Source organism: Dermacentor silvarum, chromosome 10 (genome assembly GCF_013339745.2).
Source record: "Dermacentor silvarum isolate Dsil-2018 chromosome 10, BIME_Dsil_1.4, whole genome shotgun sequence".
NCBI classification, from domain to species: Eukaryota; Metazoa; Arthropoda; class Arachnida; order Ixodida; family Ixodidae; genus Dermacentor; species Dermacentor silvarum.
Window position 1 is genome coordinate 62,333,245 of NC_051163.1, and position 15,779 is coordinate 62,349,023.

Genomic DNA, 15,779 nt, shown 5'->3' on the forward strand with positions numbered 1-15,779 from the left:
ACAGATAACCTATATGCGCTTGCTCAGAAGCTGTTGTGCCCGTGTTCTTGCTTGCCAGCTTTTGCGTACCTTGAATCTCTGTCTGCTAACTTTCTCAATATAACCTGTTCTTGGGCTATTGTAGAGCTATTGTAGAGTAAATAAAACAAGCACAAAGAACAGAGAACGGGACACTGCAGGCGTTGCACTTGCAAAAACACTCACTCAAGTTGTGAGTGTAGCGCACATGGGTGTTCAATCCTCTGTGCTTCATGTTTGTCTTAATTGCGCTACAATTGCTTCAACTAACTTGCTCAACCTTCTGTCATTCTAATACCGGTGCACCAATATTATGGCATCTGAGATGGGCAACTTGATGAAGGGCTGCACCACACCACCTTAATGATGTGCTGGGGCAGAAGCTTGGCGTGTTCGCAGGTGGAGTACGGTAGGAATCGTTCTGCATGTGCATTGCATGTAGCCTTTAGTGCAGTTTACTTTGTTGCTTCATGCTACAGTTAGCTGGACGACAATTTTTCCCATTCATGATACTTAAGTTCAGTAGGAGTGACAAGGGATAGAATGACCACAGTGTGAAGTATTCCATAACTAATTTGTTCTGTGGCACATTATTCCTGTATTGCCTAAACACAGTTCCATATCAAGAAAAATTAGGACAGTTTGATTGCCTTTATTTTTGGCCAGGGAAAGTACATTTGTACAAAAAAAATTTTGAAATATTATTTCAGTTAGAACTTAGTTGGCGTAGTAATGCATTACTTAGTAATTGGTTTACCTAACTATACACAACTAAAAACTCTCTTGAGGCTATCAAAGACACTACTATAGGCTATGCATTAAGTCCTCTCAAATTTTGGAGCTATCGAATTCGGTGTAGCATGACATGTGGGGCATTACAGGGTAAAAAAAAAAATTGTGTTTGTATACAATATATATGACAATCTTTATGAGGTGACATGCTTTAATACCAAATATACATTCTGCAGCCGGCATATCACAAGGTTTTTCTCAACAAGGTAACCAACTCTTACCCAGTGTAAGCACTACTTTAGAAATTTTACCACCATTTTCATCGCCATATGCATTTGTAACTCACTTCCATGCAACTATTGTAAAATCGCGTAACCATTTAACTACATTTCATAATTGCTTGAAGTTATATTTTGTCATGTCTGTTTAAACTGCTTACTTTGTGTCTTATATTGTATTGTACTTTTTTTTTTTACTTTTAGTCTGAATGCTTTGCGCCTTCTGTACTCCTAGTAATGTACAGAAATTAATATACCATTTTTCAGCGATGCTGTACATGGCTAGCCGATTCGTCCGTCTGTTGCCTGTACGCAGAAACTATCATCATCAGCAAGGGTCTCGAGCGTCGTTGTCTTCCACAGCTGGCTTGTTGGCGCCTCTCGTTGGCGAATGCGCTCATGCCACTGCTCCTGCGTTCGTTGTGGTCGTCCTCTTCTACAGCTGGCTCCGTTGCCGCTCATCATTACAGCGTAGAATTTCACTTCTCTTCTGTCATCGTAATGAGGTGGCCACGTTTACGGGGCTATGAGCCATTCATTGTCTTACGTGACAGATAGATTTACTTCTAAAGCAATTTAATTTTGAAGAATCGCAAGTGGCAATGCAACAACGGCGGACTGCAGCCATATACCGTCAGTGATGTTCTCTCCGTTGCAGCCAAATCTGTGTAACCTCATTAAGAAACACAAAGACGTAACCAGTAATTCAGAAAGACTTTAATGTACCGTCGGGATTAGCCCAGTCACCGAGGCCACACGTTTCAGCTTCGCTGGTTAACCATCTGTACGGAGTGCTCGGGCGGTGATTTTAGTACTATATTGAACTTGTATTTGGCAAATCCTCTGTAGTAATTTTGTTACATGGCTTGTATTGTACACGAACAAGATAGGGGGTTCATAGAATGATGGAGATTTGAAGTAAGCAACACTGGTCGAACGAGGAATGTCTCAGGAGTCAGTGTTTTTCGACAAGTGCCCTTGATCGGAATGATGGCTAGAGGAATTATATTCCAGAAGAGGAATCTGTTGTTTAACCAGTGTTCATCTCGTGTGATATAGATTTGCAGGAAATCACTCTCACAGTTATATTTCAAAGTGACACCTTTGCTAAACTTCGTGCGATTTATTGTAGCGTGAAATCGATCAATAAACCTAACCTCACCAGACATTTCATAAATGATGTTGATGAGTCCACTTAAAGGGACTGAGAGACCAAATTTTGAGGCTATAAAACGCCTCCTCTAGGCTTCCTCTGTATGCAAGGACACTCAACATGAAGTGCTGGAGGCAGCAGCTGTTTAAAATCTATTTTAATTGGCTTCCAAAGAGTGCCTAAATGCTAGTTCTCGCGATCAAGACCCATCGCTAGCACCATTGACACCAACGTCACTGTGTTGGAAGCGTAACGAGAGTTTTAGTGACGTCATACCACATTACAGTGACGTACAATGAGCGGTGACCCACAGCACCGGGCAAGTCTAGAGAGCCTCGAGTCTAGAGTGCAGTGAGTCGCATTGGATGCAGACGTAGAATCGGAATCGGGAGCTGCCACAGCTAGCCATGACAACTATCGGCGTGGTTTTGTTTGCCTGCGCTGGTACAGAACGTCTGTGCGAGAGCAGACGCTGCAGCAGTGCATGCTTCACAGCTTTGTGGGCCCACGTGACTAAGCTTCCTAGACAGTGATGTCACTATCCGACTCGGCACCCAGAAACCAAAACCGAAAATAATGCAATATTAAATTATTTACCGAGACTATATGAATCTTTGAGCATGTATCATGCTTCCTGGAGCAATAAGAAATGTTTGAAACTAAGAATGCGCAAGCCCCAAATTTGATGTCTCAACCCCTTTAAGTGTACTCCTTGTTATGGTTAAGTTAATTGCATTGTGTATCATGCTTATTGCCAAGTTTTTGGGCCACACTTACTTTTACTTGTGTAGTCTGCAAATGTGATGATTCCTCATATCATCATAGCTTTAACTCCGGTACTTGTGCAATGTTGACTACTTAGCAGCTTTGAACTAATACTGGAGGAATCAAAGGAGATGAACACTGATAGGACAGTGGTTTCGGAGGAAGGGAAAAAAAAAAAAACATACAGAAGCTCAAGAACTCTGAAAAGGAAAATTGTGCCTTGGATGCAGGCCAACAGTGTGCAATACCCTTAAGGTAAAAAAATAATACAAAAAGGAACAGAGCTTTAACTGTGAAGATGCAAAGCTCTGTAAGATGTTGCTAAGATCTGTTCCAAAAACAAGAATTTTTCCTGAGTGCAAGCTCTTGCACTGCATTTTGTAAACCTAGGGTGTGTCAACACCACCTGAACTCTTTTGATAAAAGATGTTAAAAATAATGTTGTAATTTTTGCAGTTTTTTCATGTGGTCTACGATTGGCTGAAAATTGGTTGCAGAAGCAAACCACTCTATACCCTGTTTCATACACAACAGGCAGTGCTATGAAGGCTAGAGACTAGACTTCTCTTGCTACTCTCATTCACAAAAAAATAATTGTGCTTCACATATAAAAGAAAGATGTAGGCATGCATCATGCACTGTATTTGCTTGTGTAAAGCCTCACACTTTGACTTTGGAGTGCTAAAAATTGGAAAGAAGTTTCACTAAGCGTCTTGCGCATACTTAGGTGCTGGTTAATTCCCGCAAATAGTTACAAGATTGCCGTAGTCTGTGTCCGAAAAATCAGTTGGTGACTGTAAATGTGTTCATTACCGGCCCAGAGGTTGCATATATTTTTAATTTGCATAGCAGTCTGAGCGCACTTCGAGACATCAGTGAAGCCCTCAGCCTCACCCCTGCATGAGGGTGAGGGCCTCATGTAAAGCCCTCATCCAGTAAAAATTCAGAAAAAAAAAGTGCGAGCCTTACACAAGTAAATACGGTTATTTGATGTGTTACATCAAGTCTCGCGCATTTATGTAGCTAAATACGTATATTGATCACATGGATGCTTCACTGATTTGAGCCAATTTTACCATTAAGCGAGTGGACCAAAACATTCGTGCAACCAGCAGGCACTACGCACTCCTTGTGCTCATGAGCAAAACATAGCTTATTGGAAGCACTAAGGTGCACAAGTACTAATGCACGATTTGATGTAACCTTACATGCACAAGTGGTACTCGTATGGCGAATCAGTTCTGCAAAATTCCTCAAGGTAGAGGAAGTATCATGAAAGGAAAAAATTGTATTCCACCCGAATGTAGCACGAAGCTACAAAGGAAACCCATATGGGTTTTTCAAAAAGAACGCTTCGCAGTTGAGTAAAAATGTTTTCCTCAACTGCCAAGGACGAATTTTTGTTTGGAAGGCACTCACTGGGGCCTTCCAAACTCCGGTTCGATGGTGTGCATCTTCTTTTTGTGTTGCAGTATGCTGCGCCAACAGAGAGAGCTAGTGCAAAGCTTCCTTTTTTTTTTTTTCTTCTATTTTTTATTCGCTCATATCTGGCCTTAATGTCTGCATGCCGAAGCCCTTTTCTTCCTACTGAACAGCATTCTGTACTTCCCGGGGAATGTGCTCAGCCAATATCGCGTACGTTTAGCTCATTTGCTAGCTTATAATGGTTGATCGCTGTGGAAGGCGAGCGTGGTGTAAAGGTTGGAGTGCTCAGCTTGAACATGTATTAGGGCTAGTTTGACTCCACACACCAATGCGCAGCGTTAATGCGAATGGCATTCTTGGCATTGTCAGACTAGTTTTGTTTCTGGCTATCTAACCTGTCTAATCATTTTCGTTGGATGATCCTGATAGTAGTGCATTCCAAAAATGTGGGCCGATCCTAAGGGCAGTGCCACTCTAACATCCTCTAAGATTTATATGGTGCTGTGTGGAATTGAACCCGTAGCACAGCAGCCTGATGTTTCAGTGTGCTGAGCCACAAATGCCCGCAGGGAGGAAGGAAATAATTCTTAGTGTTCGCACGCACTGGCACGCCATGAGTCTCGGAGGCCACTCCCGTAGTTCGTGGGTGTGCTGCTAGGTGGCGCAACGTGTCCAGAAGCAAGCGCAAGAGTGGAGCCCAGCTGTAGTACACGCCTCCTACAATACGTTTTGGCTATTTGCATACTTCAGTAGTCATTGCAGATGAGTTCTGCCTGAATTTCTTGTAAATGTTGTTTAAGGATCGTTCAGAATTCTTGCAAACAGACGGACACATTCAGCATATCCCCTAGCTCATAATTGTCGTTCACTATAAGAGCCATTCGTAGACAGACTGTTGCAGAACAGTTCGTAGGCATGCCGGAAGAAATGAGACACAGACAAGCAACTAAAACAAGACTTATTTTTAATGTACACATTTAGAAAAAAAGTATATTTACACACGCTGCTGCGCAAACACGGTAAGGCATTGCATAAACACACACATGACGATGGAAATGTTACGGTAAAGGCAGAGATGCCAACATGAATTTCTGCTGGCCTTCTTGAGCGACAACATTGTGCTTTAAGATTGACAATGTCGTTTTTCTGAGCTCGCTGTACTCGGTACAGATGTGCAATGTTAAAAAAGAAACATGTAATCTTTTGATTAAGCGAACATTCATTCACTACCATAAACTACAACAGCCATTTAACAACTATCGGTATGACTCCTTGGGGGCATTAAAAGCAATTCTAAAGTACACAGCTGATATCCTGTAAAGTGAACATCTATGTTTACAAAAGAAACACCTTAAAGAAACACAGAAATGACAACAGGACTGTCCTTATTCTTTCTGTGTTTTACTTAGGTGTTTTACTTAGGAGTTTATTTTTCTCCCCGAAGCACTGGAAGTGTCTCAGATGTTGAAGGTCCTATTAACCTGGCTTTCTGCATTATGTACTGCTCTGTCTATGTTGAGATTTTTCATTATTATACAAGTGTCAGCCCGACAGCTCTGAGGTACCTGCATTTTTTTTTAATACAGCTCTAGAATTTAGCCGGACATTTCTTTAGAATGCTCTCTTACGACACAGCAAGCCTCAGAAATTGCACTGCTTGAATTGTCCAGTTTTGATTTCCATCTAGCTACAAACATGCACAACCTTAGACGAGGACATAGCTGTCGCTGTAAAAACAGTGTTAGTAAAAATAGCGTTGAACATAGTGCTGTTTGACAAGCACTGTGCAACAGGTCATGGCACGTTGTGACAAAATTATCAACAGACATCAGACACACATGGAGAAAAATATATGTATATATATATATATATATCTTCTTTTTCCCTAAGGTTGCTCAAACAGCCGTCACTAATGGAAGCATATGTTTCAGGATAAGAAGAATTAGATGGTAGTGTGTTGCACTACCAGCGTAAACTGTAACACGAACAAGCAAGAATAAACAAAAATGTATCTTCAAGATTGCTCACCTAAGACTGCACGTTACATTAAGGTGAGGGAGGCTTGGACGTGAAATTTTAAAAGCCTGCGGTTTGCTTAACAAACACCTACACATGCTATGAAATGCCAGGTTGCCACACATAAACCTTCTTACCTTTCTTTGTTTATATTGAAATTTGTGCTCATTGTATCTGTTACACACAAAAGTGAATATTTTGCACATGAGCAGTCAGATTGAGCTTTGGGCATGTAAGTGAAATAATGCATTTTTGTTTAAAAATAAATAATAAAAATAAAGAAAAGCCAAGCGACGGTGCAAGTTGCGCCACAACCAAATTTTGGCTAGTGCTTGATAAATAAGAATAATTAAATTCACAGGATGCATATTCCTTGTTAAAAATTTCATTGGTTTGGCCACAGGTTTCCCAACAGTAGGTGGATGCTCTTTGGGAATGTTTTGTGCCTGTGCTTTGCAAACAATGCACGTATGAACAATTAGCATCAGCATTGCTTCAGGACATAAGTATACTTGCACTGTTACTGAAGTTGCGCAATGTAATTGTATTCCTAAAAAAAAAAAAAAAGCAGTGCATGAATGGTTGAGCGTGCTGTAATCCTGTGTTTTCTGTTTGTCCAAGTCATCAATGTCAACCGTTCGCTATCACGGTTTTCTGGCTTCTGTCACAATGCATTTATGAGCCAGTTTAATTTACGCTGGTTTTGTGGGCCCATATTTCATGCATTGGCCTCGCATGTGAAATTCATTCTGTTATGTGTAACAACCTTAAGGCTGTGCCAAATGTACTGTCAATCACATTGCAGAAATGTAATACACTTCACTCTTTAGAACAGGCTGTACAGTAAAGCATACCAATTTCTTTTTTTGTAACAAAAATTTTCTTTTTCATCATACAAGATGGAAGTACTCTGTCCAACTCTAATAAAGCACGTTTCAGAGAGCTTTCTAAACAGCAAAAGCAAGTCAGAGCTGTTTGTATGACCTAGTTGTGATGAGAAAGGTTATTTACGGATTCTGTTTACACATCTTTTCAAATGCCTTAACCGACATGTTGGCATGTTGGAACTTTGACGGATGATGCGGAATGCACAAAAAGCTGGATGGTTAACGAAATTAAAATGTATCATTGGGAAAGAATCTCATATGCATGCTATGCTAAATAAATTAATAGAGAAATGCTCCATGTGTGAAGGCAATCATGGAAAGCCGTCATCTGCATTTGGTTGCTATGCTGCCATCATTTCAAACATTCATGGCAAAGAAAAGGTATAATAAACGCTGCATTGCCTGAGGAATGGTTGTAGAAAACACAGTCTATGCAAAAAAACAAGTAATTTTTTAAAGACGTGCGGCGTAAACTTTACATGAAGCGTTGAGTGAGGACTAGGTGTTTCGAAGAATATGAACAACGCAACAATATAAAGGCGGAGGAAGTTTGTGCTGCCTCGAATGTGGAACGAGCAAATGTATGGTTTGTACAGCACTTGACTTCATTTCACTTTGCACAGTGACCACGCGTTGTGTGCACTGTGATACAAGCTGTCAGCATTGTTGCAGTCTATGTCACTTTGCATATTGAATATTATGTTCACTTTCTATACTTCTTTCTGTGTTTTTCGGGGGTCCGGTATGTTTGCTGTTGCACTTCTTAACGGGAGGGGGCTAATACATGATCTGCAGTAGTATTGTCATCTTTTTATTCCGTTTTTTTTTTTTTTGCATTGTCTTTTGTCTTGAGATGTATTTAACCCCCCCCCCCCCCCCAAAAAAAAAAAAAAAAAAAGTTCGCAACCTCATAACTGAAGTATCGTAGCCGACTTTTTTTTTAGGGGGCACAACAGCATGCTGTGTTCATTTCATAATGCTGTGCATCCTTGTTCGGGGTTGCAGGTCAAACCTCCAAAGTACAGCAGGATGCTGAGTTTTTTCCTTTCCTAAACCTTAAGCCAGCTACCTAGTTGAAGGTAATGAATGCACAGAAAAAAGAAAGCTGACTTCTATCTAGCCTGTATGAGCTTGCAACAATGCTTGCATCATTAGTACTAAGTATATAGCGTTTCACATGAAAGCAGCTACAATTTGCTATTGCAAGAGCTGCCACACATAGCTGTCCACAGTCAGTGTCACTCTTTCTTAAAAATAAACTAATAGTAGTCTTAAAAAAACTAACAGCAATTCCCTTGGAAGCACAATAAAACACACGCATGTCAGTCTTTTGCGTTGTCCAAAGGGGGGGGGGGGGGCGATCATATTCTGGAATTGTAGTGTCCATTGGAGATATGTGATGGCGGACCATTTCGGTGGAGTGGCTCTTTGCTCGAGTGGTGCGAGTAGCGGCTGTTAGGCCTAGAGTGAACGATCGTGTAGTGGTCACTTCCATTGCTCACTGATCGAGCAGAGTTGAGGGTGGAGCCACCGGAGGTGTAGCCTGGTTTGTTAAGCGATGTCCGGGATCCGTACTGGGAGCTTGGTACCCAGCTGCCCTTGTAGGGGTCGTAGTCCTCCATCTCGGACGGTTCCTTCTCTTCAACCTGGGCATCAGGGGCAATGGACAGAGCTTAGCGTTTATTTTACACATGCATTTTGTTGAGCAGACAAGGCACTTAATTTTGTGAGTCGATCTGAAGATCAGCGGCTAACATTGTTCTTTAGAATGAACCTTTCTCCGCCTCTGCCCCCCGCTTGCAGGGGATGTCTTGCCGAGTAGACACCAAACTCGGGCCGCTGGGTGCATGCTACTGGGTATATGCAGTTGTCTCATTAGCATTACTTGTGCGTCATTTTGTGCAAACATTTTTGTTATTAGCATTGCATTTGCATAATTATTTGCACACATACACCACAGTGGGCATAAGGGGTACCAGCCATGGTGTTGAGCTGCTGATCATGTGCTCGCGGATTCAATACCCAGCTGCGGTGGCTGGATTCCAATCAGGACAGATTGCAAAAATGCTCTTGAACCCTAATTTGCGTGCACATTAAAAAAACCCATGTGCTCAAAATTAATCGGGAGCCCTCCTCTATGGTGTTCCTCATAACCCGCTGTACAGTTTCAAGACAATAAAAACCCATAATTTAATTTTTCAAGGGCTACGCACTGCTGTCAACGCCGCGGCCTCAATGTTGTGCAGCTAACACCGTGAAAAGCTGCACATTGTCTTTATTTGCTCATCTCGAGTGGCTAAAGTTGCGAGTTGGGCAACGATACGGCACCCATGACGTCATGGAAATATTTTCCCTACAGACAACCATGTTTCTGCATGTGTAGCCTTCATATCCGTCCCTGTCTGTTTGCGCTGTAACATCTAGTCGGTTGCGTACAGAAATTTGTTTCCTGCTTCCATGAAATCGTTCACCTGGGATTGCGCCTCTTGTGCTCTCAACATTGCTGCTGCACTTACGATTATCAAATAACTGTGATTTCTTTTAAGGTTATAACTACGTAAACCTGGCACGGTAGTTCTGTTGCCGAGTGCAGCAGGCTAAGCCGAAGCACACGAGCACGTACCTCTGTCTTGGTGCATGTGCAGGTCAACGAAGAGCAGAGGAAGATGTTGACGATGAGCATGACGAGCAGCAGTATGGCCAGGCAGATGCAGAGGCCGATAAGCCACGGGAAACGCCACTCCTGTGCACTCGCGCAGGGGCGCCGACACTGCAGAAAGTAAGAGAGAAAAAAAGGTATGCCCACCATGTTCTTAAAGTTTTGCCGTGGAATGCCTGGTTTTTCTGGGCTTGGCTACAGTTGACATAGTGGCACCAATAATGTTGCACTTTCGTTATTGGAGTCCAATTTGGGGGGACTCTAAAATGCAATGCTGAGGTAGCTTATTCTGGTGCAGCACCTTTTTCGAAGCTGGATTTCCATTTATTTCAAGGAAAAAAGGTTCAAGGAAAGAGGGCAAAGTGTTTCCACTTGAATTTCATGCCTGAATCACAGTGTCAGAGTGATAGTAGTATGAATCCACAAATGCCATTTGGTTAAAAAAGAGAAGTTATGAAAACGTGCTAGGGTCGAGCATTTAGGCCTTCTTTCTTAAAATGCAATAATGATCTTTGTTTATCGGTGAACTATTTACACGTCCAAAGCAGACAGCGTCCACAGCTCATCAGCTAGCGTGGGAACTTCAAGCCAGTTTTTTTGTTCTTGCTTCGTTTCTGGCCTAATCGAGACTTCGCTCATGGTAATTAAGACTGACGTTTCTGGTATTCCAAAAGTGTAACTTGCGAATCCTGCTTAATGTAACATACTGCTTTAGCGTCATCCACGGTAAGACTGACTTGAAAGGAGTACAATATTATTTATATGGTGGCCGGCTGGTAGTACCACATTTGTGTTCCTTTGTTGGGAAACAAGAGCTCTGTTTTCCTGAGGTGCTGTGTTGACATTGCTGCTGCGTTGCAGCAACGCAGTATTGGAAGAGAAGTACTTCAAAAGTGTTTGTTCCCATTTATTCTGTGCCCACCTTGTGCATCGAGAAGTCCCATGAGGCAGATAAGTACGCATTTAGTATTGTGGGCCTATTAGCATTACAAATTGGGCTACTTGGCGACAATCAATCGTGAACAGCACCCTTATGCCAATAACACAAAAGACAAAACTACAGGGCAGGTGTTCTGTAGTTCTATTTTGTGGGCTTGTCCTCAATGGATAGTGTGGTAATGGTATAGTACCAACGTCTCCTTCGGTGGTCGCTGTAACAGTGTAGGTGCATTAGAATATGAAGAGGCACGCGAATGGGGCCAACACTGCGGACAGTAAAAAACAGTTAATGAATACTTTTGTTCAGACTCGACTAACCGTTCTGTAGCTACAGCCAAGTGCTTTCATTTTTAATAGAACTAAGTTGGTGCATTCATTTTTTTAATTGAAAAATAATAAAAATGATGAAATGCATCATCTGCAGCATTAAAGCGAACTTTAGTAGTGTTCACAAGCACTTCGAATTTTCTGGCTTCAGCCCTAGTATCTTTGTAATTTCAAAGTTGGCAGGACAGGGTACAGGGCGCTTCACTCACTAAAAGGAACTTTATCTGTTCATACTGCTACTTTGTCATTGAGAGCAACATGTTAACAGAAGGAGGAACTCCAGCCTCTGGTGCCATGAAATCGTGTCACAAAACATTCTGCATCTAAACTTCTGACCCGTCGATGATGTCAAACAGTGACAACACTGACATGATGCGGTCTCATCGCAGTGCTGGAAGCGTGCATTCCGGGCGTGTTTATGTACTGTCGATCTACGACTCTAATCTATGCCTTTTCTCCATAATTTTCTTTTATAGGACTCAGTTCCTTTTAAAATACAGTAAGCTCTCCCTGATGAAAATTTATTTTTAATGTATTTCCTGCACCTTCATCACCAGAAGTGGACTGCAGGAGGACAGGTTAAGAAAAAGCTTAGTTCTAAGAGTAAAGCGAGAATGAGAAAAAGTTCTAAGAGCTTAGAAAAAATTTTCTGAGCTTTTATTGCATCTACAAATGTAGACTCCGCCTATCCAAATCTGTAAGTGATTTCAGGCATGACACGAAAACTCGCTATATTTCATATAGAGGGCACCTAGCCATTTCGCACGCTGCTGCTGTCCTGTGTTCTTTCATAGTCCACATTCATTTGTTTGCGCACTGCTTACAATGACTTTACCTTGGTGTGTACAGTTGTTGTCGCAGTCCCTTAAAGGGACGCTAGAGGCAAATATTAAGTGAATGTGTACTGTTCAAATACCATTCCAGAAACCTTGCTTGTTTTGTGCCAAGAAAAGACATAGTTTAGAAGAAAATTGCGTGAGAAGGATCTGCATACCTTGAGCGCAATTCAAGTTGCCTGCCCCTGAGCTGGGGAGCAGTGACGTTGCATACACCATCACCGCCCTTTACTGTGGTCTATGAGTAAAATGGCTCCCGACAGACAGCGCTATGGTCTTTTGCACGAAATGCAAGATATCTTGAAGAAACTTTCGCCATCCATCTAAACCAATCACTGCAGCCTTGGATGGGTTGATCGTTTGCCATGCTGAGGAATGCAGCACTTGACCATGCGTCTTCATTCGATTTCTTTGGTGCATAAGCTAACAAATTTAATATTATTTTATTAAAAAGGGGCTGCATTTTGGAAGAGACTACAATGATTGTTTCTGTAAATGTTGCTACCGTCTTGAAAAATTTTTCATTATTTCATGTTATATTTGGAGTATGGTTCCACATGTGATATGGGGTTCTTTCTCAGGGCCATAACTCAGGGGAGGATTAAAAAGAAATGATGCTTGATTTTTCAGACTTCATAAGAACAAACTAGTATACTGGTGACAGGTCATACAGTCTCTCTTTCTATGACATGTTTTACTCGAGGCATTGTGCCTCATTGCTTATGGGCTGAGACCACTTTTGAATGCATGGGAAGACACAGTGAAACATGCCTAGTATAAGTGTGCCAATGCATTTTACTCAGACTCTGTGAGGAAAGCACAATGGTGAAGTGAACCTCCTTGTAAGAGTTGGATATCCTCTTCACTGCACGGCAGTAACCTGATTTTTGTGAGCATTTCTACTAATTTTCTGTACAACAGACTACAGGTGGTGTCCATATTGCATAGAGATTCCCACAGCCGTTGGAAGGGGATGGACATGCTGTCGGCAGTGCTCTGAAACCATCAAGATGAGGTGAACTTCGCTCACTGCCCTTACCCAGGCTGCCAAAGTTGCCGCGCACTCTGTGAGCCAGCCACCATGGTTTCCTCAATGCGTGTGACTTTTGTCGACTTTGCAACGACACCCTTCTCGGCCCCGCCTCGCTGCCAGCTCCATAGGCCTAACTATACGTAGGAATACATACAAGTACGGCACACCCCTGCAGTCGTCTGCACCCTGCTTACACTACTGATGTTGAAGGCTGGACCACTCTACAGACACGCAAACAGGTGAGCCTGCGTACCCTTTCTAACAGGACATCATCTGCACTCCCTAGAAGACTAATATATACTGACCACCACAAGGCTCGTGCCTCGTTGACATTCTGCCCGGCGAACTTCACTCCTCGCTTGGGCTAACTTCCCAATTAAACACTCAGAACTATGGTTCGTCCTCATTCGTATTCTACCTGAAAGAAGTACTGCACTTCTCACCTGCACACCCCTTCTGTAATCGCAAAGCTTCAGGCAGTGGATCCTCTCACTGTCCCAAGCTTTCCACAAGCTGCTCGCATCTGCCAAGCCCATGAGAGCATGACACCTCTGCCCAACACCTGCCTAGGAATCATACATCATATAACACCGAAAACTACCTAGGCTGAACTCATGGCAAGCATCTGGGATCCAGACTCGGGCAACCTCACTTTTTCCATGATGCGCTCCACACACGCTGTCCTTACCATGTTTGCTGGATTGTACATTCTATGCTGAGTGAACTATTGGGGTGTGATGGTGCACTGTGCCTCATACATGACTCGAGCATAGTTCTGCACCGTGTGCTTCGCCATCAGTCACTGTGCGGATATGTGTCTAATATTGTAGTTCTGAAATGCCTCACACGTGGACTCGCACTCAACTAACCAGACCAGCCTCATGCATGCTGCACAGGCTACCCCCACTGTAGCGGGGACCACCAAGCTGGAGTTCCTCACTGTAAAGTTCGAGCGGCCGCTCGAAACCGAGTCTCCCGTGAAGCAGAGTACGCCAGCAGTCTACATCTCTCCACCCCCACCAAAGACCCCGGCAATGTGGAATTGCCATCAATTCAGCAACAATCCATGCCCTTGCCTACGCAGGCGGTATCCAGCACCGACTCCTCTGCCTTGACCGCAACACCTTGCGGAACCCGAAGTTAACAGCCACACCAGGAGCCACAGTGTGGCCCGGAGCCGATCTTAGACCCCCCCACCATTCACCCAGCGGGCCAACGAGTCAGGTTGCCTCTACCTGCTGCAGCGGATCTCCCCCCTCAGGCAAGTCAATCAGGCAGCCATTCCTCAGTCCTCCCTGGCCTCAACCCAGCACCCAGCCAACGGCCCCTAAACCCTTGCAAAGCGAAACGCGGCTATCACGTTGCTCTCCTTCGTACCAACTGTCCTTGCGCGGCAGAAATCAACTCTCCTCCTCCCTAATCCCTATCATGTATGGCACTGGAAGGGGCTACAACCATTAAGCAATGTCTTGCAGCATGCCCTCTTATCACCAATCCTGTGGCTTTCACAGAAGTCTTAGACCAACACAACACTTTAGAACAGCGCTTTGAAAGCACACCATCTAAGGTTAAAGCTGCATCGGCCACTGTCCTCCTCATCTCCCCAACTCATAAAAATCTCATCCGCAAAGCACTGAACGTTCGTCTTGCATGCTGCTTCTATGACACGGATCATTCTTGTCAATCCCGTAGCCCCTGCCGCTCACATTGTTGCTGCTGCACCACATGTGTAAAGGATGTTGACAAACGGCAGGCGGGTCTGAAAATTAATTTCACCCCAGAAGTGTGGATGGTTGCCATTTTCGATCCTCGCAGTGAGCGAAATCAGCAGGGTGCTTCGTTAGTGGGTCAGGAAGCACTCTTTGGCCGCAGGAAACCCGCGGCACCACCCCCCGGTGCATCGTAAAATGCCGCACGGGCAGTCTGCAGATGTGGGGAAGGGGGGTGGCGATGGAAGCTCTTTAGCCCAGAAGCGTGAACGGACGTGTGAACAGCTGCCGTGCCTCGAGCCCTGCCACAGGCGGACCACGTGCAAGACATCATTTGGGTGTCGATGGGCATGCTTCGGTGGCAGAAAAGCCATTTTAGAGCCGGAGGGATTGTGAAAACCGACGCACGGGCTCTTGAGCGATGGGCTGGCACCAGGGGCGCACTTCGTCTTTGGACTGACAGTATTATGGACCCTCCGGAGACGAACCATACGCAGGACGGCATTGTGCATCGATGGGCGCGCTTCTGTGGGGATGCCCTTTAGTGCATGCAGTGCGTGATTTTAAACAAAGGCGCGAGAATGGGATAGCTTGGCTGTTTTTTTCTCCAACAGTGTTCTGGGAAACGCCGGGAGATTTTAATGGGTTGCAGAAGGGAACGGTTTGTGGTTTATTTGTTTATTTGTTGTTTTCTTTCTCTCGCTCGCTCAGTATTCCAAGAAACGCAGAGATGGGGTGAGAGAGATTATGAACAGTGACAGCCCAGTTGACCCAATCAGGTCACTGTGGTATCATATTTTGCCGTGAAAGGATTTGGGAGGAGCAACCAAAGGGTTAAAACTGGGCTCCCAACCTCTCGCGAGGTTTACAAACGCAGGAAAAGTGTTCCGCACTTTCGGCTCTGCCAAGTTGAGTGCGCTGGTTCCAGTGTAAACGAAGGGTCTGGACGTGCGAGCAGTGTTATGCACTATCGGCTATGTCGAGTTGTTACGTCAGACTGAC

At 43.8% G+C, this 15,779-nt stretch overlaps 1 protein-coding gene and 1 long non-coding RNA gene across 3 annotated transcripts in view; one reads left to right on the forward strand and one right to left on the reverse strand.

Annotated features, from left to right (window-relative positions):
• LOC125940924 (uncharacterized) overlaps positions 1-15,779 on the forward strand; it is a 28,752-nt gene that overhangs the window by 5,790 nt on the left and 7,183 nt on the right. For both annotated transcript variants that reach the window (XR_007464084.1, XR_007464085.1), the window contains exon 2: positions 9,920-10,070. This is a non-coding gene — a long non-coding RNA (uncharacterized LOC125940924). The remainder of the gene's footprint in view (positions 1-9,919; positions 10,071-15,779) is intronic.
• Positions 5,319-15,779, reverse strand: part of LOC119465823 (uncharacterized) — a 152,427-nt gene continuing 141,966 nt past the window's right edge. The window contains 3 exon segments of the mRNA XM_037726297.2: positions 5,319-8,920; positions 9,898-10,017; positions 10,019-10,044. Of these exon segments, the coding sequence (XP_037582225.1) occupies positions 8,636-8,920; positions 9,898-10,017; positions 10,019-10,044 (431 nt within the window). The 3' untranslated portion in view covers positions 5,319-8,635.